The following is a 25,707-nucleotide window of genomic DNA, read 5'->3' on the forward strand; positions in this document are numbered from 1 at the left end:
ACTTGAACATAAATACAGGGAAACAGAGAGGGATGCTAGCACTAATTACAGCAATCTGCTGGAGGAGGTAGGAAATCACAACCCCTCAAGCACAGCCCTGTGCAGCAGACCAAAACAGTAATCATGATTCATCTTTCACATGTTGTTCATCAACACACACATGGTCCTAATTTCACACTCCCATGAGGCAAACTGAAGGGACAATTGTTTTTGAACTTTAGCATCAAGATGAATAATCAATGTTTATCATGCTCATTGCTCAGTAAAATAAGGGCTTTATATTTGACATCTGCTCTTCTTCCTTCAAAGCTTTATTGATGTTTTCAACCAAGTAAAAATATTTTCTATTTCTAGAGTCATCAGTAAAATGATGAATTATCTGTATTATTTAGATGCTTGCATTTTGAATTGCTTTCAAGAGAATATAAAAAAATGCATAATCCATGTTGATGTTTGCTATGCAAGTTGTGTGTACTCCACTGACTGCAGAATGAATTCTAAGCCCTGGGTGGATAAGTTTGTACTGTTATTACTTATAAACTTGGTGTGACTGACAACTGCAACCAGGAATTTTGTTCAGATTTACCTCTTTATATATATACATATATATTCCTGCACTGCATGCACAAATTATGGGAATAGCATTTTAAAACACCTCTCAGTGATACTGCAGAAATAAGTTTTAATTTAAGTGAATTAAAGTGAATTAATGCAACAGACTTCTTGGTGCCTATTTAATATTTAAAAGAGGAACCTAGACTCTTCTAAATAGGTTGCTTTTAACTTCTTTTACTAAGTTGGCATCGTTTGTATTTGTTCTTATATAAGCAGCATCATTTACAAGAAGCTCACAGATTTTGGTTGGTTCTCTGTTGGTGGCTATTTAGTGTTCCACTGCTTCATCCAGAGCCACTGCACACAAGTTCAGCTGCAGAGGAGCTGAATGTGTCTCCAGAGCACCTCAAATTCCAAAGGCAAAGCATTGCTTTTACTTCACTGTAAATAATACATTGGCTGGGAGAGAAAACCATCACTCGTGAGCATGATGGAACATCTTAGAATAATAGAAGCATTTAGGCTGGAAAATACTTTTAGATCACTGAGCCCAACCACCAGTGATGGTTTTATGGTTGACTTCCTACATTTTGTAACTACATTTTGTCTGAACAATCCTTCTGCCATTTTGACTGGATATGGTTTTCTCAATGTCCTCCTATCAAGAAAAAATATTGAATTGAACAGCTGCTGGCTTAAATCCCACCAGGGGAGGAGTGGTCCTGAAAGGTATTCATGGATACTCATTTCATGGGGTCTTTGGGGATTTTTGAGGTGCAGTGTGCTGGCTGAAGAGCACGAGCCACAGCATATCCCATCTGAACAAAAGAAAACAGAAAACCTACCAAACCAAACCAGTAAAAACGCCTTTCCATTATGCCCATTCATGCCTGGCTTGGTTTCTATCTTCAAAAGGCAGTGGAAGGTTGTCTTACACTGCTCTGTCTGACAGAGCAGTGAGAAACCTTTGCAAGGAGAAACACAAGAAGTATTTACAGCACAGCTCTTCAGATGCAGCACGGCTCCGTGCAGCTGTTCACTGAGATGATGTGAGCTGGTTTCTTTAAGGAACAGGCAGCTATCAGGGGCACAACAACAAAGGAAGCAAGTTTAATCTATACTGCTCACCACCTACCGTGAAAATCTTAAATCTCTGAGTCACACTCAGGAATTTAATGCAGCAAAGCATGGCACAGAATGGGCAGTATCAGCTCTGATTTCTCTCATGCAATTTGAAAGTTTGCCTAAGAAGTCTTCTATTGTTTGCACTGACACAGTTTATTTTTTCCAACATTCTTGTGCAAATTATGTTTGGTAAATTAAAGCCTTCTCAAAACAACCAAAAAGCCTCCAGAAGTTAACAGAATAAATATTTTCAAATACAGCCCGTTTCCCACAAACAATACTGAAATGTGCTGGTCTCAAGATATTTGGACAAAAGCCAAAAGTCTGTAGCCAAAGCAGTGTTCTCTTAACTGTGGGACCTGACCCCTGGCAGCAGAATTCCAAGAAAAGACGAGGTGTTTGGGAAGGGGGAGAAAAAGCAATGCCAAGACAGGTGCAGGAGAGGTGATGATGAGTGGGAAGGAAAGGGGCTACAAATGGTAAAGCTGCTTTTAGAGGGACCCAAGACAAATTAGTCTGAGAAACACTGACTTGTGCTCTAAACAACAAACAGAATAACATATCTGAAATAATGGTGAAGACATTAATGAGACCTGTAGTGGATGTTTACTGCTTAAGACACTGCACAGCACACTGTCAAATCAAGCTGACTATTCCACTCATAGAGTGTCTTTCTTCTTCTGTGGGAAGTTATCCACAACCTCGGTAAGCCCACAGGGTTCCTCACACTTACTGGAATGATTGCATGAGCACTGAACTTTAGCTTATGCCCAAGCACTTCTAAACTAACCTGTCCATGAAACAATTAAACAGCCTCTTTTCATTCATTTTATTGGCTGTGCACTTACTGTGCACACAGAGCCATAGGCTGAGGCAGTCTTTGTCTCATAAAGATGTTGAAACACAGAAGACAAACAAGAAAATATTTCAAGAAGTGACTGAAGCATGATAGATCAGTAGATATATGTTATTTTTATTAACATATATATCATGTATATGGGTATGTTCATTCATCCCTTTTGCTTACATTAAGAAATTATGTAGCTTTCAGAAGACAGAACATCAGGGAAAAAAGAAAGCAAAGAAAAATACTTCAGAGTTACAAATTGTATCTTTCAAGATTTTATGCACATAAAGGTTTGCTGCTTCTCCTAAATGAGTAAGTACTTCCAAGTGAGACAGATCCAAAAAGAAAGTCTTTGCCTTTAAGGCTGAGCAAATGTAGTGGCACCTGGAAAACAACTAAAGGAGCTTATTTCCAAAATCATAAACGGTTCCCTAACAATTTTTTGCTGCCAAATTCCTACCTTTCAATCTGGAAACTCCTAGCACAAGCTCTTAGTTTGATTTCAATTTCATCCAAAGGAAAAGAAAATCTGTAAAAGTAACTAGCACTGACTTCATAGGTTCAGTTTTAAGCTTCAGCCAGAACACAATTCACAATTATGACTAATTCAGGGTGGGTTTTTCACTCTTCATTTTTCAATATAATGCCAAAGTGCACATACACACACACACACACACAAAATCACTTGGGGAAACTGTCATCAAATGTGGATTTGTGGATTTATTCATAACTGCTTGACCTACAGAAAATTCTAATCTGAAATTTACTGCATTGTTGGACATTTTCACTGCAAACAACCTCAGAGCAAGCAGACTACAAATACTCTATTTGCAGTACAGGGTGAGTTTATCCAATTTGTAACTTCTGAAAATGGTAAAAACAGCAGCTTTCAAGGAAATCTTTAAAGCAGAAGATCACATAAAGGCTGGAATGTGAAAAATTTGACATAGCACATCTATTTTGTTTTGGTGTATTCAGACTGTTTCCTCACAGATATTTCTCCTGTACTATTTGAAAGTCACTGAAATTCTTTGTGAGTTTGCCATCAGAAAATATGAAATGCATGTTCTTAGAAAGTTCACTTTAGTTCTTACTTACATGAATGAAACACAGAGGCACAAGTACAGAAAGTATTACATATTCATAAGAGACCATGACTGCAAAGAATATTAATGTACATTGGTTTTGTAGGACCAACATATAAATAGACCAAAGCCTTGGCTCAGGAGGATGTGGTGCCTAGGTAATTTAGCAATAACTGCACTGATTAAAGTGCCACAAAACTCATAAAACTTTTTAAGTAGATAGGATTTGGGATTCTTCCATCTTAATCCCTCCCTTTGAAATAACACAATTATTTTGGACATAAAAACCTATTCTTAGGGATTTAGAAACACACAATTGTTTAGAAACACACACCCATCCATGAGATTTTAAAACTGAATTCATAAGCAGTATGGTTCTAGTCCAGGAATAACCTTACTTGCCAAACCCCCATGTTCTAGCTTTAAAGAATCATTTGCCACTCCACCAATAGTGTTTTTAATACTTCACATGAAACTTGTTTTTACAGGAGATGAAGCAAAAAACCAACTTTCCTTAACGCAACACAAGGATCTCCTCCCAAAGTTCCCATCTTTGTGAGCTACAGAACTCCAAAAGCTTTGGGCAATGAGAAGGACTTGAAATGTGACAGGCACTACTCAGTGGCAATGAACAGGAGCCTTTGGCACTAAGTTCACTGTCAGGGGGGACACAACAAGTGCTACATTTATTCCATACACAGCCATGCTTTACATTTTAGTCATCAGAAGTGAGGGGCAGCTTGCTGCTGCCTCAGGACACACCAGCATGATGACTGCTCCAGACATTTGTGGATGAGCAGAAAAAATAAGCCAGAAAAATGGAGGCCACCATGTCAAACACAATGACCAAAACGACTTTTGGGTTAGAAGTAAATGTTCTTGTACATCAACTGTTACCTTTTCCTACAAATCCTAGGAAGAAATCAAGTACTGCTCCCTTTCTTCTCTGCCCTCAGGTAATGGAGAAGCTGCAGGCAGGCTCAAGCCTCAGCTGTGCTGCCTTTCCCTCAGCTGTGTTATGGAGACAGGCTTGGGTTCTTCTGCTGCTCCACTTTTTTACTCCCACCTCCCAAAATCTCTGCCAAGAGAGATTCTTACTGCTGAATGATGCACTTTTAGGAAATAATTCCTTCTCAAAGCCTCTGTCTAGTCCAGGTCCACAGAGAAGATGGAAATTGCTCCAAGCTTATGCAGTAATACATTGAACAGAGAGGATTAGAAGGTCCAGTGCTTGCTGCGTGCTGATGTACATGGCTGAACTTCAGAGACACATTTGGTGGCTGCAGATTTAAAGCTTTGGCTGCCAGGGAATTTTTACACCCCTGGTTCCCCTCTACAGAGTGCAGCCATCATATCTGCAGCCAAAAAAATTCCATTTGGAAGTGTCAGAAACAGACACAAAGCTGCACAAACACTTCTTGCTCACCTGAAGGATACTTGGAAGAAATAGTAGTAAAATATTCCAATTTTCCAACTATACCTGTCTCTGCAGGCAAACTGGAGCTCCCCCACTTACAGACAAACAGGAAAAGCTCCACCAAATAATCAACACCAGGAATTTGAACGCAACAAAATAAAACCATCAAAACACAGTTTTCTGAGGAAACATTTGTGAGAATGTTTCTGAGAATTGCCAACCTTGAATAAAGTTCACCTCGTGATTCAACCACTCCTTCACACTGAATAGTTTCTGCCATCAGGATTCTTGAGGCTTTTCACAATGAAAAAAAGGATGAAGAAAAGTCAGAATACATTCAAATTTTCCTGTGTGCTCATCTATCTTCAGTTCTTGAATTAAAAAAGCATTAAGTATTGCTAAATTTTACTGTTTGGAAAAAAATTAGGGCAATATGTGTGTTTTAAATATATCTGTACTGGCAAACTCTTAAGGCATTCTGTGCTATCAAGTCCCTTGCAGTTTTTAACTACTCTAAAAGGGAATTTAGACACAATATTTGAAAGAGAGCTTTAAGGTTTGAAATGGAACTGAAACTCCAGTCTGACTGCATTCAGTTTCCACTGCTGAAAGTCACACCCTTTGGATAACCCACTTCGTAATACACTTGATCAAGCTAAACACTTCAGGAGATCCATTTTTTCCTGAGTATTTCATGTTAAGTGCTTTTGGAAGTTGGCCAAAGCAAAGGTTACACATCCTATCTGTATGGTACATGGCCAGTTCATAACTGCCCTTTTCACACTAATTAATACAGTACTTGACATGAAATGTGATATCTGCTAAAGCACTGACACAACCTGTACCACAACCTGCCTGGGCTTTAAATTACTTCACTGGTGCCATTTGCTTAACTACTATTTATCTCTTGCAAGATTTCCAAGGTTCTAGAACCTTGGAACACTTTTTGTTCTTTTATTATTGATTAAAATTGAATTATCTGACTAAAAAAAAACAACCAAAAACCTAGAAAACCCAAACAAATAAACAAACAAAAACCCATGGCAAAGAAAATCTGTATCTTGAGAACATTTAATTTTTTAGTCAAATCAATTTTTTTAAAATTAAAAATTTCAATACTCACTAATAAATAATAGGAAATCGTACTGTGGGAAAAATTACAGGAACATCAAAATCAAATGTTTGAGGTACAAATGCAGGCTTGGCATATGGATCTGTTCTGTCATGGCCTACTCTGACAAGATGCAGGAAAGGTACAAAGTCAATTTAGCCTCAGGAAAAATACCCCTGCTGTGCTGCACTAAAGAAATACCTCTGGCTTCCACACAAGCAGCACCAATAAGATCCAGACCATTCCACACTGTCCTTAAAAGCCAGAGGAACCTGCAAGGAGGGTATCCTAAACTGTCATTTCACCCATCTCACTAAAATTACAAAAACACACAAATTTTTAAAAAATCCTTTTAGAATCCCACATCAAGCAATGAGCTGCTCAAGCAAGCACAGCACACGAGAGGCAGGTTCCAGCTCATGTCCTTGCATGAGGCTCACAGTAAATAACAGGTTCCACAATGAATCCTTTGATCAAACTTTTTTTATCTTCAAAAGGTAGAAGTGCTTTGTTTTTACATACAGACTTAATTAATTAATTTTTAGCCTACACCTCAGATAATAAAACTTTTGCATACTGCCCAAATTAAGTAATAAATCTTCACCCTATTAAGGCTTGTTTCCTATTTTGTGCTCCTGCAAAGTTGAAAAAAATTCCACACACCTGAATAACTTACTTGATGTAGAGTTGAATATTTCAGGATGTTAATACATGATAAAGATAAAAATTTACATCTTTTTTTTTTTAGTTGGTTTTCATGTTCCCTGGACAAACATGTCCATTTAAAATGTAGTTAATTGAAATGCTTTAAATACTTCAAAACACAGACCACTTAACACCATACGAAATTTCTGCTGTTTCAAGTTTCCATTAATAAAGTTACAGTCCATGGATCTCACACTTTATAATACATTTGAAGAGGAGGCAACCTGAAGAAATGCACTGAGCTGGCAGAACCCAACCTACACACAGGAATTCACACTCTTCAAAACCCAACCAATTACAAACACAAAGCTCTGAGACTTTGAAGCAGTTTGGCCACTGCACAGCAACTCATCAAATTGCTGCTTACTTGGCACACAGAGGTACCTGAGTACACATTTCTACTATTCCTTCTGCCTTGAAAAGGTTAAGGGATCAAGAGTGAAATAAAGAAAATATATGACATTAATAAGTAGTATCTACCCATAAAACACTATAAAGCAAAAAAACATATTTGAAAGAGCCTATACTCTTCTTCAATATTTCTATTACATGGATATTCACAGTGATTTTCCTGAAATCAGACACTTTCACTCTAGACCATAGACTGAAGTGATTTGAAATGGAAATATTTCCTGTCCACTCACTGCCAGTTTCTGTTCCCAGAGTGATATAACAGATGACATCCAGTACAATATATTCTTTTATTAACCATAAATTTGAGCCTGCTTTAGGGATTTGAAGTGTTCAGTTTCATGCTGAAAAAATGTAACGTTATCCACAGACCATCAGCATGTGTAACAAAAACAGAGCCACAGGTTATGTGACTTTGATCAAATTATGACAAAATTTCATCTGAATTTTAAAATGCTTGGAAAAGCATTTACACTAATTGTTTAACCTTTTATTTTGAAAGATCCACGCACACGATCTGATCTTCTTCTGCAGGAAGTAGTCACTGTCACTTCTAAGAAATGAAGTCTCTTTACAGAATGACAATGAACAAGGTGTCTTCTGGCATTCATCTTATTTAAGAAGCCAGAATGCAATGTAAGTTTTAAGACAGCAGTTAAATACACAGATTAAAAAGTTAAATTGAACCTGTGTTTCTCACAAACTTTCACTTGATTCCTTTCTATCAACATTAAGCTGAACATGTATGTAGCTAATCCTAAAACACCGAACAGGAAGATATAAAATACAATCACATTATTGCAGTAAACTGAGAAATAGATCCAAAGATCATCAAGTTTCACTTCCAGTAGAAATTATAGCTTTTAACAGGAGTATTACTTGGATATAATTTTAAGATACATACATGGAAACAAATATTTTTTTTGTTGCAGTGAAACCTAACCACAGTGGGAGGAGAAGGAGGAATCACACCTAGAAATCCAAGTCAGCTTGCCACAGACAAGCACACAGATAAACTACTGGAGTCTGCACACTGGAGCTTCAGTGGTCTAATGAAATATAATAAACAATAAACAAAAGATGTAAACCAAATGCAATGTGGTTACACTGAGCAATCATCATCCACAGCTACCAGCACTGCTAGACAATACTGGATGTTATTCTATCACTTATTTGGGACTTTGATTCCTACATTTACTGCCAGAAGGTAATAAAAAGAAACTTCTGTTGTTGTAGCTCATTCTTTGGTGAGCTGAATGTCCCATTTTCAAACCTCTGCATGACATTTCACGGCCAGTGGTCCTTAATGAAAAAGAACCCCAAAAGTGAATGGCATGATTACTGAATTACTCTTACAAATGCAACTATAAGGAGAAACCTAAGCTATCCCAACTTGCATTATTCCTAGCTAATGAATAAAAGATAAAGGTTTTGTTTCCTTTGATGTTCTGAAGAAGCATGGAAAAATAACTTTTCACCTGTTAAGGGTCTGACTGAGTTAGGTGTTTGTTTTTTCTTTTTGTTTCTTATTTTAACACTTTTTGTACTTAAGCTATTCCTCCTGTCAGAAGCTGATTATTAAACACCACCAACATAAATTGTTCAAAACAGAAAATTAAACAATAAAGCAAAGTTGTAACTATGCAATAAATCATTTTACTGGTTCTTTGAAGAGTATCTTAGCTAAACTTTTTGTAGTCAACAACAGAAAAAGCAAAACCCTAGATATTCTTTCATAACTAAAGCATAATTAGTGAAGCAGTACCAGAAGTCCTCAGTAAAATTTTGACAGAGTAAACAAAATGAGAGCTCCTTACAATAGAGAATAATCCTCAACTGTACTCCCTAACTGCACAAATTTGCTCATAGACACTGTGTTAATAAGAGATGCTGTCTTTAGAGCAAGGTAAGAAAAAGAGAGTTAGTAAGACCCACTGGGTCATTCTGTAATTTTAGTGGCAAGCTGACCAAATTCCATTCACAAACTATAGGCTGCTGGTGAAGTGCCCCCCTTGGGTTACAAATGAATACACTGCTCCTCATTTCCTGGCAGGAAGGGCTGTATAGCGTTACCGTGAGCTCTCTATTGCACCACAGAGCTGGCTGCATTTCAACAGATGCTGAAGTGATTTCTGAAACATTATCATCTTCTTGCTTGTGAAAAACTCACTGTTAAAAACGCTCTATGAAAAATGTTGAATAATTTATGTGCTCATTATACTAACCTCAAACTCTTTTGATGAGATACCTTTAACAGAGTACCTAAATTAACACAGCTTAAGGGTGGGAATGTTAAAAACATCTGAATAGCTACATGGAACACTGGGCCTAATCACAAAAATAGCCTGGGGATTTCCTGACTCCCCTGTCCAGTTCCTCTGCCTCCATGCTGTAGTTCACCAATTCTGAACATATACTTAACATAAATGCATGGGGACCTCATTTTATCCATGTCATTCAAATTACTCCAGTTGTGAAAAGGGGGGAAAACAAACAAAACAAAAAAAGCAGGGATAGTTTAAATTCAAGTTGCTTTAAAAATGTGATTTACATTGCAGCTCACAAATAGGTGCATTAAAGCAGGTGGGGAGGGAAAAGCAAACACCAACACCAAAGTGGGAGGAAACAGATGGGAGTGAGAATTTCACTAAGCAGCTTCACTGTGGAGTCAATATGAAACATATCTACACCCCTGAGCCACAAAAGAGATAAATTCCATTGAAAGTTATTAGGGCACTCCATTCTTTTTCAGAACCCCACTCCAAGCTTTTAAGGATCTGCTCTCACTTATAGGCTGAAGCTTAAATCACCCAATTGCACCCTGTGTCTCTCAAACTTCAAGGCACAAGCACAAGCTTGAAAACTTTGCCAAAAAGGTTTGTGATTCAGCAACATCCCCTTTCCACACTGTATTTAAAGTTCATCCAGACAGAGCACCCTTTATGCCCAGCAAAAATTGCACAATTTGCCAGTTTCAACTTCATCCTCGTTTTGTTACCACTGCCTACAAGTGGGGGCAAGCCCAGACAGGAAGATAAAACTGATTCCCATAGAAGCTGGAGGAATAGGAAGCAGGCAGGCTTTACAAGGGCTGTGAGCCAAGACACAGACTGGCACCTTAATAGCTCAGACAGAGGAAAAGAATGGAATTCTTCACTGGCTGGGCAGCTGTAACCAAAGTTACTCTGGTACCTTTGATTCTTCATTGCCTGGGCAGCTGTAATCAAAGTTACTCTGGTACCTTTGAGGGGGGAAAAAACCCACAGAATCATTAAGGTTGGAATCAAGGAAGTTTTTTCCTGTGGAATAAACAAAGACACAACTTCACACTCCCCACTTCACAAGAACACACTACATGGGCTGCTCCAGGATACCCCAATGCAACAGTGAGACTGACAGCAATTATCAACGAAGCCTAAGCAGCAGCCCCTGCCCAGCTGTGGGCCAGCTGTGCCCCCAGTCCTGCTCCTGCTGTTCAGCTCCCTGGCTGCACTTCAGGGTGGCTCTGCAGCACTGCCCCTGCTGAGGACAGCACCCAACCCCTCCCCATGTGCACTGTGAACTCGTGACCTCTGCCACCAGGCAGTGGCATCCCCAGGGCCACCAGGCAGTGGCATCCCCAGGGCCACCAGGCAGTGGCATCCCCAGGGCCACCAGGCAGCAGCCACAGGAGAGGCTTGCACCACCCAGCAGCTCCGTGCCAGGCAGCCCCACAGCCACTTGCAGTATGAAGGAAAACCCCATCAAAGCAAAAGTCAAAGTTGCCACTGATTTTAATAGGTAGGGGTTTAGCTCTTTAAGCAAAACAGCCAAATAAAACCAGAAGGAAATCCCTCAGTTTTCCATGTTTGAAAGGAAAACAGACTGGGGTGGTGTTTCTACAAGCAGAGGACAGAGGCCTGCTTGGAGTTTGCTTAAACCACTGTCTAATATAAAAAGATCATGTGACTGTTCTAAGTTTCTAAAGTTGTGGGTTTTTTGATGCTTTCTGGCTCCAGACCAGTCACACCTGGAATTACATATGTTGAACTGAGCAGCTGATAACTTATAATTTTAACAATTTAGAAGATTAACTGTTTGGATCTAAACATTCTCATATTATGCTTTCTATGAGCTACACTTATTTCACATATAATTTTAACCTGCATTATTTGGGAAAAAAAAATTCTCTTTTCGCCTGCAAAATTAAGGTTTTAAAAAGGGGACTTTCACAAATCAGATTACTCTTCAGTATTTTATATACAAATAGCTGAAACTTCAGTATAGATAAGCAAACACAGAACAAATTATCTTTCATAAATACCAGAATTCAACCTAGCAGACTCCTCACCTTGGAATTCCATAACTTTTAAAGAAAATGTTAGAAAACATGTGGAAATATTATGCTATAATTACAAAACTCAGGAAAATAAATTTTATAAAGGTAGGGTGAACTTTAAGCATCAGTATGAGTTTGGGATTTAGTTTGGAGAACTAAAATCCTCCATTTGAAAATACAAAGCAAAGTTAATTAGAAAACACAGTTTGAGCAAAGAGGGCTCTTGCAAAGAGTTCTTAGAAAGGATCACCTTGAATGTGTTTGATGCTGAGGCGACACCATAACTTTTCTTCACACAAAAGCAGTCATCTACAGAGCACAACCAGATGTTAAGTTTTCTTTTCTTAGTTTCTGTAAACCTCTGTGACCTCTCTCAAATTAAAAAAGGGAATAGCATTTTTAAAGCCACAGGAGCTATAATTAGTGAAGCATTCTAAGGATTTTCATTAATTCATAGCCAGCCAACCAGGAATTTTCCCACAGCCGTATACAAAAAAAAGTCAGGGAAGTCATTGATTGCTTGGTTGGATTTGAATGTAGCCAGAAGTAAGATCAGAAATACCTAGTCACTCCCACTGATACAAGAGTGAAGAACATAGGCAAGGTCAGAAATTAAAATCCAAGCCTGCCCACCAACCATGAGGAAATCCAGCAGGGCCATGTAGCAGGGGGTATAGGAATGGTTATTACACACAGTTTTGTGAGATAAAGGATCACACGGCCAGATCATTACAAATCCATCACTTGGAAGCCCAAAGCCCAGGAGGTGCAGCTCCAAGCAGACCTGAGGGCCCTCACGTCCTTCACAGGAGCTGACCGAGGCCGTGCAGTGGTTGTAGCGCTCACGGCCCTCACACACAGCCATGGAGCCCTTTGAACTCCACACGCTCCCAACCGCCCCTCATTGTTCCCGTGAGCCCAGAGCAGCACAGAGCCCGAACCTCCCGCGGGAGACGCTCCCGACACAAAGGCTGGAGGAAGCAGAAGGGCAGACTGCAGAGCAGTGCCCTCCGAGGGCCGCAGGGCAGCTCCGCCATGGAGGAGGGCCGGGCCAGCAGGGAGGGACAGGGCCGCGGGCAGGAGGGACAGACAGACCCAGGGACAGGATGGAGGGACAGACCGGCAGACAGGGGCAGGAGGGACAGACAGAGGGCCGGGCAGGAGGGACAGACAGAGCCCCGGGCAGGAGGGACAGACAGACCCCCGGGCTGGGGCAGGAGGAAGGGACAATCCCGCGGGCAGCAAGGAGGGGCAGACCGCGGGCCGGGGCATGAAGGAGGGACAGACGGGCGGACTGGAGGGACAGATCCGTGGACAGGGGCAGCAAGGAGGGACAGAGCCCCGGGCAGGCGGGACAGACCCACGGACAGGCGGGACAGACCCGCGGACAGGCGGGACAGACCGCCGCTGTATCGCTCATCCCGCGCTGCCGCCCGAGGCCGCATCAGCTCCGCAGGCACGGCCAGGGCTGGCACAGCACCAGGAGGAACAGATTTCACTCGGATCGGTCACAGACACAGTTCTGGCTCTCCCGAATCAGAACACACGTCTCAGAGTTTATGCTTTCAGCTGTGATAGCTGATGTAGCATGGAGTCCCCTAGGATGAAGCTACCTCTCACATTTATTTGGGCTCATTGGAATTTGACTGATGCACCCCAAAAGCAGATTTACTGTCTTGCTGAATAACAGCCCAAGGAGGAAAAATAAAAATAGAATGTCTGGAACAATTCTTCATAGCCAATAGTGACATAATATTGTAATAGCCTTCAAGTGAGAGAATTTCAGAGAATACAATATCTCCTGGAACATGTGCTGATGCCTGATAAAACTCTAATCCAAGCTTTAATTATTTTTAATAACCAAATCAAACTTTGGGAGAACAAATCCCAACATGCACATCTGACTTTCCTCACACTCCTGGAATCTCCCATGCAGAGATGAGAGGTGACAGGAGAACAATGTACCTTTAAAATCCATAAATGGTGTCTTGGACATGACACTCAAAGTACAATTTACTAAGAAAAACAAGTTGGGGCATGTTAAAACACACATTTATACCCTGGTTTGGCTGGAAGAATTTTGGCTAACCAGAGTGACAATAGCTGTGTTTCTGTTGTATGAATATTGCAATGAACCTATCCATTACTGGCATATGCCTGTATTCACTACTGTACTAAGTATTTATGATCAAAGTTTTTATGATAAAATCCCATAGAAATAGTGGGTGTCAGGATGTGCCACTCCTTTTGAGGAGAGCTGGGGAGGACGGTGAAACAATTATTAAGTACTATATGCATGAGAGGATAAAATCCTTTTTCAAGTCTGCACTTAAATTCTGACCCTTAAATAAAGTCTCACATTACCATAACCTAAATCCTAAAGTACTTCAGATGTACTAACCTAACATTATTTTAGGTTACTGTAACTTAAACTTCCATTCAATCCTTTTTTATAATTCATATAGAGATAAAGATACAAAAAATAAGCATTCATGTATCTCATACTACTTTTATGTGGTTTTTCCTTGGTGTGATGTATTAATGCATAATATTCATTTTTAAATATAAAAAAATGTAAAAACTGCTATAGGAACATCAGCACTAACCTAAACTTTTAGAAAAATTGTATTTCAGATCCACCTCATTATACTGGTAGCAATAAACAAAAAATCAAAGCAATATATTTTAAAAACATTACTTTTAAAAACTAAAAATGTCATTCAAACTTAACAGTTCTGCAGGAATACTTCACACTCCTCTTGTTTGCTTCTAAAAACACATGGTAAATTTATGGGTAAAATTCAGCCTTTGAGCATAATTAAGCAGGCAAGCTCACATCAAAGCTTTGTTTCATCATCTTTAGAGTGATCTGTTGGACAGCCGGTCCTTATTAAACACCCTTTAAATGTTGCAGTTTTAAGTAAGTAACATCCATGTTATATTAACATTACCAAGTAATTAACTAAAGAAAAGCTAGTATCATCTAATCATGACAGCTTAACATCCTTTCTCCCGTGGACTATAAAGTATTAATGTGTTAAAGCAGAACTTGCTCTTAAATAAATGTCTCAAGAGTTTAAATTAACAATCTGCTCCAGCAGCTTCTATACCTGTACTTACTGACAAGCAGATTTGGAGGGGGGAGTGGAGTTCAGTATCTAAAGTAAGGGACACATTCTAGAGAGGAAATCAATCAAATCTCTAACAGTCCCAAGTGACTTCAACTGCAGAAACCCTGTTAACAGCTGATGAATTATCATCATATTCAGATTGCCCAGTTTTATGCAAACACATAAGGAAATACACAATTGTGTTGGAAATACACAATTTCGTTGTTAATACAGAGAGTTAGTTTCAATTACATAAACATATGTTTCCATACTTTTTCCTCTAGGTCATGCATTTGAATGCTCATTCTGAAAACACAGCATTGAACTGTAGAGCCTCACAGTTCCTGAGGAGTCATCTGTGACTTTAAACATGAACATATTTATGCTACTTTGTGCATTTTTAAAATCATTCAAATAGGCAGATTGTCATCAACACTTTTTGACACTAGAGTAGGAATGAGGTCTCATTCTCTGCTACATTATGCAATAAATGAAATTCAAAAGAAAACCCCAAAACAAACCCTGGAGGGACCCTGAAGGCAAACTGATTTAAACAAAAGTGATACAGATGCCTACCTGCATGACTGACCATGCCTGCAAAGCCTTGCACTCAACATGTTGCATTGTATCTCATCACAGAACGCAGGAAGCTATAAGTGACACATTTCATCAATTCTGAAATGCTATCACATTGTTCTGCATGCCAGGGAGAGAAATCTATTGATTCTATAAATTCCCAAAAAATGGCAGACAGGGAACTGCTGGCATCTGGTCTGCAGAGCTTTAAAGCAGCTCTGGAACTGTCCACAGTTCCAGAACAGCCTGATGGCAAACATTAACACCTTCCACCATGCTCCATCTTAGGTCTGCCTTCTGCCTAATACCTTTTAAAATTTTTAAATACTCTGCAAGAGTATTTAAATCTGGGTTTTTTAACTGTTGGAAAATAACATGAAATAGAAGGGAGAAATTTAAACTTCGGTAATTTCTTACCATTTTACAGGGTGTTTTTCCTCCAAAATAAATTTCCCAAAACATGTCCTCAGATGGGAAAAGTATTTCTGTATGACCTAGCTCTGTGCTTGGTAGATTCCTAACTGTGGAGAAGTAGGAGTCTACTTTGGTATGCTTGAGGAGATAAATGCAGGGACACAGCAGCATGAGCCTAAAGAATAACAAGGCAGGCAGAGCTCCCAAGAGTGGAACAGTAGGAAATCTTCAGTGTCTCTGCTCTGAAGTGAAAAGGAAATAGAAAGTTCCTTACATAAAGAGCATAGGAGGGGCACAGGGAGTTTCAGGGAGAATGCACGGGAACAGAGCCCTCCAGTCTGAGCAGCTTTGCTTAGCAGAGCAAAGGAAGGTACAACTCTCTGCTAACAAGGAGGGGAGGGCTGGTAAAACGCTGGATTCTTTATTCTTCCTCATCATACAGTCACATTAAATTTAAATTTTATACTGAACATTATTTAATGCCAGGATTTTCAGAAGAATTAAAGATATGCAAAAAATTACTCATGTGTGTAGTCCCATTAGAATCTACAAAACAACTTGAGAGTAAAGTTGCTCATGTGTTTAACACCAAATAAATGAATCTGAAATATATTCAAATCATCCTCAGATCACACGTCTGTCTTCTCTGTGCACCTCGTGGTTTGTTTATAACATGAGAAAAATTCAGGATCTACTTGTCCAGAATAGCTCCCCATGTGGACACACTCTAGATTAAAACAGGCCCTTCTCTGAACTACTTTTATTCTGGATAAAGGTATGCACATGAGATCCTAGGATCATCCATATGGAAAACTACTTTGCAATACTATTCTACTTTAAACGTCTACCCTAATGTGAAATAATATTAAGTTGGAATACATCAAAATTCCTATTAAACATCAGTGAAAGGAATCCTATGCCAAGCAAAGTGAATCCAAGTTCTACAGTCCTGCACCCACTGAAATCTGATAATTCGTAGCTACAGTAATGTTCATTTACTTGTCCTGGTATTAATTGCTTTCCTGCTACACACATGTAGAGTTTGTAAGACAAATGCCAGTGTATTACCAGAGAAGATGTGTAATACAGGTTATAAATATATTTTGTGATGGAAGATGTAAAACAAACAAAAAATCACATCTAGAATGTGATTTATTTTTAGTTTTGAGAATAGTTTCAGGAGCTATGAACAAAGCCAACAAATACTTCCTCATCAAATCCTTTTAACCATAGTCCAGAAATATGCTCTCATTAAGTCAGTTTCTTACTGCTACAAAACACTGAGGATACTTAAAACTGGGTTTTGTACAGTGAAAGAAACTTGTGCATTACTTGTGCATGTATGTAAATTAACTCGTGTGTGTATAGAGAAAAATAGAATACAGACTCTCAAAAATAATACTCAAATGATGAAAAAAAGATTCACCATAGGAAATTGCAACCCACATTTACAATTTTAGCAGAAGAAAATACCCAATGTGCATGTATCTAAATGCACATACAAACCCAGCCAGCTACATTTTATTTCTCCTTGAACAACCATTAAAAGTTAAATTATATACTTTTAGATTATTTATGCCCTTGAGAATTACCTCAATTCAACCACTTCATTTAATGCAAACTAGACGTTTTTACTTTCTCTATATAAAATGTTAAGATTTATTCATGCCCTTAACATACATTAATTAGACACTACTTATAAATAACCTGCAATAGGAATAACTATTTGAATAGGATACAATTACTTAGGGCTTGTGTCTTTTCAATCAGTCAGTGTCCCTGCAGTGTTTAGAGTGGCAGAGGGGAAGTGGCCTGTGGTTAAACAGAGGAAATACCAAGGAATTTTAATAGAGCAAATAGTCTCTTTACTTCCTACAGGGTACTACTTCAAAGGCAGCCCTGCTCCGGAGCAGACAATGTGTTAGAGGGGCCATCAGTCATTTAATAGCATGTCAAGTCTACTCAAAACTTACATGCAGCCCAAGATAAATACCACACAACTGAGACAATGGGTACCATCCTGCAGTCATTACTCTAATAAATGCTGCCCTGCCTGCAGTACGGAGGCAATCATGTGCAAGGGTGGTGTTGCAAAATCAGACCACAAAATTATAACTACACAATCAGACAAGGTATCTAATAAATTGGCTGAACTTGAAGCTGAAAATACAATAAAACCAGAAACTAGTACAAATATTTTAAAAGCTAAAATGGTACATTAGTTGTGAGCAATAAAGACAAGGGGTGGGGGGGAGTTTATGCTAAGTGGAAAGAATCTAAGTTTTGCTGATTTAAAAGTCTGTCAAAATCATTGTAGTAAAAGAATTACATTGTGATAGATTCCTGTTTGACACACACAATGACATTATGCAAGCAAAAAAAAAAAAAAATCCAGAACAAACTGCATCTGCATATATCTATAAACGTCAATATACATTAATTCAAATGTATTGCAAGTTAAGTACTATGATTTGTAATAGTGATAATTTACTTAATAGAAGATGCAAAACTTGACACAAATATACAGTGACACAAATATACTCGACACAAATATATGAGGCTGTTGAGTACCCTGCCAATGTCTGGTGAAACAATAGGCATAATGAGCCAAAACATTTTATTGCTAATTCTGCTAAAAAGACCAAACAGGGGAGTCTAAACCTGAAACTGTTCCATCAAACACAAAGGTTTAGATCTTAAGCTTTATCAGGGTTTGAAGTTTGTTTTTTCACACTCTCCTTTTACATATTTCCTGATGCTTTCGCCTTTCTAAACTATGCCCTACAAACTTCTGAACTCTGTGTTGCAGCAACGTTCTCAAAGGATCTGATCTGAAACCAAGAAAATCCTTAGTGACAGTCTAACAAAAAGGAAAAGCAATGAAAGTCAGTTGTGTTCCCTCCAGTGTTCCCGCATCACCACGCTCCAACTAAACCTGCAACCAGCCATCAGGAGGAAGGAAAGGAACGAACCAAAACACACAACTCAGAAGTGATTAAAAGTATATGTAAAAAATAAAAATTAAAAAAAAAATAAAAATAATAAGAAAATAAATCGAGAAAAGTCTGACAGCAAAACACGCCAGAAACGGGAACAAAAGGCAAAGACCAGTAACAAAACGTTTATCACCTTCCTCCCCTCTCCCCCCTCCCGTAAATTTCCTACATCCTCTGTATAATGATCAGGCCCGGAGCTAAGACCCCAAGCCGGCCTCGAATCATTAAAATAACAAAGCCCCAGCGATCGCTTTTATCCAGGTCGGCTCGGGGAAGTGCAGAGCGCTGGTGGTAAAGGACCTGTTGAGTGACTTCTTCACACTCGCCGGCTACGAGCTGCCTCTCCCCTCGCCGAGAAACCCATAAATATCCCGAGCCGGGAAATGCCACCCTCTCTCCCGGCCGCAATTAACTTCCAGATGCAGAGCCCCGGGGCAGCGTTATTTGTTGCAGAAGTGTCCCCAGGGCAGCCGCTCCCTCTCTGCCTCCCTCCCTCCTTCCCGCACGGCCGGAGCGGCTGCAGAGCCCCGCGGAGCCCCGCGGAACGCCGCGCCGTGCCCGCCGCGCTGCCCGTGAGGGGAGCCGGCAGCTCCGCTCCGCTCCGCTCCACTCACCCTCCCCGCGCACGCATCGGCCGCCGGGCCCCTCCTGCCGCCGGCCGCTCCTGCAGCGAGCCGGGCACCGCCGAGGCAGGCGGCGAGGGCGAGGAGGAAGGAGCCGAGCTGCAGCCCCGGTGCCATGGTCCGCAGCGAGCCCGGCGGGGCGGGGGCGGCGCTGCTGCCGCCGGTGTGTCGGTGTGTCGGTGTGTCCGGCTGTCTGACTCCGCGTCTGGCGCTGCGGCGGTGTGTGCATGCGCGCCCGGCCCGGGGGCGGGGGGTTCGCCCGAGCCCCGGCCCCGCCGCCCCCGCGCCGCACGGTCCTTGCGAGCGGCAACAATGGGAGGGAGCAGGGTCCCTTCCCTTCCCTTCCCTTCCCTTCCCTTCCCTTCCCTTCCCTTCCCTTCCCTTCCCTTCCCTTCCCTTCCCTTCCCTTCCCTTCCCGGGGAGCCCCCCCGGGACACCGGCGGGCTGCTGCTGCCTTGCAGCCCGTAGCGGGCCGGATTCCCAACTTTGTTCCGTGCTGCGGTACCACATTCCTGAGCCACCCGCTACATTGCAAGGAACAGAGGTACCAAGGAAGACCAGTCATAGATCTTTGACATGTTTTCATCCATTGCAGAATCAATTAGGTTGGAAAACACCTCTGAGATCATCAAGTGCCATGTCCAATCTTTTCTTAAAACTTTCAAGGGACAGTGACTCTTCCATCTCCCAGGGCAGTCCTTTCCGAAGTCACCGTTACTGGGAAGAAATTCCTCCCAATGTCCAACCTCACCTCCCCTGGCACAGTTTAAGGCTGTGTCCTTCTTGTCCTGTTACTGCCTGGGAGAAGAGACCCCACAGGCTACAACCTCCTTTCAGGTACCTGTAGAGAGTGATAAGTTCACCTTTAAGCCTCTTCCAGGCTAAACAACACCAGCTCCCACAGCTACTCTTTAATTTCTCTTTAATAAAGGGAGACAAGCTGGAAGAATATACTATCATAAAATTTTCAATTGCTGAAAATGCAAAGGAAGTCATACGTGGCAATACATATTTCATTTGGGTTAATGAAATTGGGGTACCAGGAAATGAATTAACCCAAATGAAACCATTTATTTGGGTTACTTCTGGTATTACATGCTTTGATGAAAACACTTTTCTTTAAAATAAAATAAATCACATTTCTGACAAATATCAAATGCAAGGTGGTCTAATACATCAGTAAATTACATCAATTTCCTCCCCTTTGCCTCAAAGTCATATAAGAGACAGAGCAGCCCAAGGCTCCTCCAAGGCGCAGGATGATTCAGCTTGGAAGAGACCTCAGAGGTCACTAAGCCTAACCCTAACTTCAGTTTTAGATGAGACAGCCCAGCCTTGTCACACATCACTTTTACATATCACTTAACTCCAGTTATTTTGAAAACCTTGATTTTAGTACATTCTGTTTGCTATGATTGATCTTGCACAAAAACATCATCCTAATGGAACAGACAAACCCATCAGTATTTTATAAAAGACATTGCAGTTTGGGTTAAAATAGTATGTAAAACCACCACTAAGGCAACCAGTTGAAAGGAAACGTGACCAGCTGGTAGTTTTTAACTACTATTGCTTTTACACCTATCATAGGTTTTCCATCCTTTGTGACTGGTGGTGAAAATAATAGGATAAATCTTTGTTAAATTGTTTAAGTTGAGGGATCACAGCCCTGCACTCAGAGTTACCTTTGAAAACAGGTTTGTGACTTTAGGATAGCTATTGCTTTCCATTTTGACATGAACAGAAATTACTTTTTTTATATTAAACATTTTTTTTTAGCAAAAATTGGAGATTAGGCCATAGTTCTTTGCTGCTCTAGGATCAAAAAGTTCTTACTTTTGATCTCCAGTGCCCCTGCAGGCTGGAATTCTGAAAAAGAATATTAAGTCTCTAGGTGGAATTCCACTGTTTTTGATGGTCAGGTACATCCAGGCCAGAATGGAAGTTTAGCACCTTTTCTCACTGTACACCACACACTTCTGTCTGGGTATTCCTGCTTTACTTTCTCCTTGCATTACTCAGAAGTGATCTAACAAGCTTCAAAACTATATGACCATTTTTATTTTTAATCAAGTCGGGCTGCATAAAACCTGTATATAACTCGTCCTTTTATGTTTGAATGAATTACAAAGGACATAAAATACCACAGCATCATGGCTAAAGAAAGGAAGGCATATGTACAACAGTTCATTTACAGGTCAGTAAATACCTCTGCTTCCCATAACCACCCATGACAGGCAAGGATTCCTGCTGAACATAATGCCATAGGTCTGCAATTAAATCTTCTAAACCATGGGAAAAACTGTTTGGCTGTTTCTGTTAACTGAGATCTAGACTGCTGGAGAAGCTGTAATTTTTAAGTGAAGACAAAATTAGCATTATCCGAGCTATGCATTAGCCTATGATGTTTTTAACAAGGACACACAACAATTAGTGCCACTGCCTTGCAAACAGAACAAGTGAAGAACTCACAGCTGCCACTGGTTACACTGGCAGTAACCAAAAATAATTGGTCATATTTACTGAGAGCTCAAACCTAGCAGCACAAAGCAAAGATGCCATCTGACAAAACCAGCACTGAGACTTCCTTCCCAACAGTTCAGCCTAAGCTAATAACAAAATGACACATCTGAAAAACGATTCCTCCATGCTGCCACCATGTCCAACCCATCTTGTGAGTACACTGGCTGAATACAGAAGTACGGCACTGCTTTGGATCCATTTATAATAATTTCCACTGAATTCTTTGGTGGAAAAACAGTAGTGCAGAGACAGGAATCAAATGGCTGCAGTTAATGTTTCTAACTGCAGTCTCCAAACTGCTGCAAGCTCATGGAAGGGCAAAAGTGGCTGTGGGGACTCTGCTTGTCTGTAGGTTCTTTTGTCCTTTTTACAACAGTCTCTTGTTTCTGAGTAGTATAGAATGCATAATATCCAAAAGTCATGGATATCAATATCCTGCATTCTACAGCTGCTTTTGGTTGCCACTCTCCCGTCTTGCTTAAAGCTAAAAATCTGGGGTTTTTTTACCTTCTCCTTTCTGACCAGCTGTTCCCAGATGGAGGAGACAGTGAGAACTCAGCAATTCCTATAAAAACATGAAAACTCATGGACCAAAAATTTTCAGTAATATGGTTAAAAATTCCCTACAGAATCTTTCTATTGCTCAGAGAAAATTCATTTTTGGACTTATGCTCCATCCATAGTTCATATTTCTAGAAATTAATTCTCTCCCAAGAGAGACTGACCTTAACTGCAAAAGAAATCATTCAGACACCTCCCTTTGAGGCAAAAAGCATGCATCAGTCTTGCAGAATATTCATCTAAGTCAGACAATATTACTATTGCAATATCACAATGTTGCAATTAGTCAATAACTCCTGTTACAGACAGACACTGCCCACTGTCAGGAAAGGAGCACCAGATGCAGTGAACCAAGCAGACAATGTGCTAAAACAGAAATCCCTCAATGTGAGGGTCTTCTGGAACTTCATCCAGCAGTTCCCTGAAGATAGAAAGTCAGATGTTTAGAAAGTACACATTTACATGAAATTGTCCCACTTCCATGGGGATGGTTTATCTATGGGATGAGCACGAAACATAAAATAGAGGAAGAACCATCCTCCAGGATCAAAGCTTAAGAACAAAACTAACAAGTGTGAAATGGATGTGGACACTTGTAGCAAGGGCACGAAAATTTCCACCTGTGTCAGGGGTCACAAAAATTCTGTTTCTATGGAATTGTCTATATTATAGCATGCCATAGTTTCAAATGATCTGGCCAGGCTCAAGTGAAAGGTTATCAACTGATAGGAAAACAATGTTAAGCCATAAAATTGAACTGAAATTTGAATCAAATCTATCAGTTGTTTGAATACCGATCTTGTTCAAGGCAACTGTTAAACCATTGTGCCTTGAGAAATGTGACAAGAATTCATGAAACACAGAGTTCTCAAAGAAAAATCTGTATTACCAGTTTCATTTTATAGATGGGGAAACTAAAGCACCAAGTCATAAAGATGCCTGCTTTTATGTCTTGCACACATGCTCTGGGCTAAACCAATAATTAGATTTGGAGTCAGGAAAGACCCTGTGCCTCAGTAAGACAGGAAAAGACCCCTGTGTGTAGCATTCTTTGGTTTTAATTTGCTGCTTTCTGTAGAGACAAACTCCACTTGCTAAGGTCACCCAGGCAGTACCAGAGGGTGAGAGCCTCCAGAGCAACTCCACTCCAGTGGCTGCTTCTCTCTCAGGAGTGGCAAAGAGCACCCAGCAGGCTGTCCTGGCAGCAGCTGCCTCCCACCCTGGCCACACATTTATTGACACTTCTGGAGTAGCTGCTGCTGTGTCCAGATGGGAAAGTGGAATTGGATGCATGAATTCTACTTTGACACTGCCAGCCATTTCTATATCCAGCTGCTTTGCAACAGGTCCTGAAACTGAGCATCCAGTTCTCCCTGCTGCCTAAGCCAGACCTTCCAGAATCCCACGGACTGTACCAGCAGGGATGTTTCACTCCTGCTCACTTTTTTTTGTCACAGTGTCATGTTTGAGATTTTGCTCAAAAATCTCCAGTCTGTCTGCAGATATTTAGGGATGTTTTGAGGCTTGTAGAGTTCAGAGAGAAGGGAGTGAATGGTTGTGTGACCTTTCTGGATGACTTAATCTCTTCTACAGGAAATTACACTTAATGACCAGAGAAGTTTAAGTCCTATATTCCTAGAGGCTCAAGTCAGCATCAGATGTAGGAGTATGTTATGGTGAAAAGGAAATGACTGAACTAAACCAAACAGCTATTATATGAAAATTACTTCTGATCACCATCAAATGAACAATTTGTCAGTGATCCATGGATGCAAATCTTCATATAACATTACCCCTCTCCAGACCTCACAGTTCCTGGTATTGTATAGATGCCTCCTTCTTCTACTGTCAGAAAATGTTTGTAGTCAAATGTCTACTTTCAGTATTTCTGTTTAGTTTTGTATCTGTTTATACACATGAATATAATAAAGTTCTCTAAGATTATTCAACTTAGTGATGTGCCTAGCACACTGCTCCCTGCTCCAAAAGCACACCCTGTGGCCACATGTTGTTTCTGAGGGAGCAAGGCAGGACTGCATCTTTCAGCAGCAGTCTTCTGTTACACAGGATTAGGGGTAATATGAAACTGCACTTTTAAAGAAGAGTAGATTTATGATGCAAAGAAAATTAAAAATTGAATGGATGAGTCATTTCTCAAGAAAAATTCTGTTGAACTGAAATTATTCTGAACCAACAACTGTATCCCCAAAGTTATCTATGTTTTATTCTTTAACAACAAGTGAATAATTTGTAAGGTTCAATTTTAAAATAATGTCTTTCTGTAATATAGAAATGTTATCTCAAACAGCTATTAAAAATGCAAACAAGATCCTCACAATGCAGTTTGAATAAATGCCAGAAATTATAATGAAGTGATGTCTTTACAAAAGTTTCCAGTTTTAATTCTACTCTCAACCCTTTCTCATTGCAGCACAATGCTTCCCATGCAGCCAGCCTGTCATTTTCCTTCTGCAGGGAAATACGGGGGAGGGAGGTGGGGTGGGAGAACAACCCTAACCTGATTTAATAGTCCATTGTGCAATTCAACAGCATCCTGTGGCAATGTCTGCAAAATTAATCCTAGCACACTAAGGGACCCCTCACTGAGCATAACCTGCCTTAAACCCTTTCCCATTTAACTGAGGGAGAGCTATTTGCTCAGGCACTTTGGGATGACATCATTTGTTATTTGAGGCCAAAAGCTAAGGGTAATTAAGGCTAAAGAAAATGTTCTGAAATTTTTTGCAATTAAAATGCATAGAGACACTTGTAACAGATCCCACTGCAGAACAATAGAAACATGAGTGGAAGAATTTTTAAAAGTCTGACTATTGCGCAACCAGTGTGGAAGAAGATTGGAAAGCCCTTTGTCAATAGCACATCAATCTACTCCCACAAGGGGAAATACACAAGCAAGAGAAAATACAAAGGCTGGAGGCATATGGAAATTGCCTTTTTTTGTTTGTTTGTTTATATGATGAATATTCCCCAAAAATATTCCAGTGTAATTTTAGAACATTTTATAACAGATTTACGAAAGAATGCATAGCAATTCTACATGACTGGGCTAAAAAAAAAAAAAACAGAGGAAGGGCCCTGTTAGGAATGACAATTGCTGCTGGCAGCTCGACCTCTCCAACAAACAAACTCATGGTTCTTTTTCTCTACAGTCTGGCATATTATTTTAAAACACAAATTTGAAGCAGTTGGATATCAGGATTGAGTTAGCTGCTTATTTTTGGAAAGAATAAGATAAATATGCAGATAATAACAGACTGAAATGCAGTGAACAAGATTTGTTAAGACTCCATGGAAAGTTAAAGCCTGTTA

At 40.2% G+C, this 25,707-nt stretch overlaps 1 protein-coding gene across 7 annotated transcripts in view; it reads right to left on the bottom strand.

Annotated features, from left to right (window-relative positions):
- IL17RD (interleukin 17 receptor D) overlaps positions 1–19,473 on the bottom strand; it is a 42,923-nt gene extending 23,450 nt beyond the window's left edge. Inside the window, exon 1 of one of the 7 annotated variants that reach the window (XM_064432586.1) lies at positions 19,285–19,473. In XM_064432586.1, coding sequence (XP_064288656.1) covers positions 19,285–19,410 — 126 coding nt within the window. In that variant the 5' untranslated portion in view covers positions 19,411–19,473. Of the gene's footprint in view, positions 1–5,250; positions 5,620–11,824; positions 11,848–12,268; positions 12,290–12,358; positions 12,384–12,515; positions 12,540–15,677; positions 15,715–19,284 lie in introns of those variants that run through there. The other 6 variants (XM_064432585.1, XM_064432588.1, XM_064432592.1 and 3 more) reach the window with 6 other exon arrangements.
- Positions 19,474–25,707: the final 6,234 nt, after the last annotated feature.

Source organism: Passer domesticus, chromosome 9 (genome assembly GCF_036417665.1).
Source record: "Passer domesticus isolate bPasDom1 chromosome 9, bPasDom1.hap1, whole genome shotgun sequence".
Classification (NCBI taxonomy): domain Eukaryota; kingdom Metazoa; phylum Chordata; class Aves; order Passeriformes; family Passeridae; genus Passer; species Passer domesticus.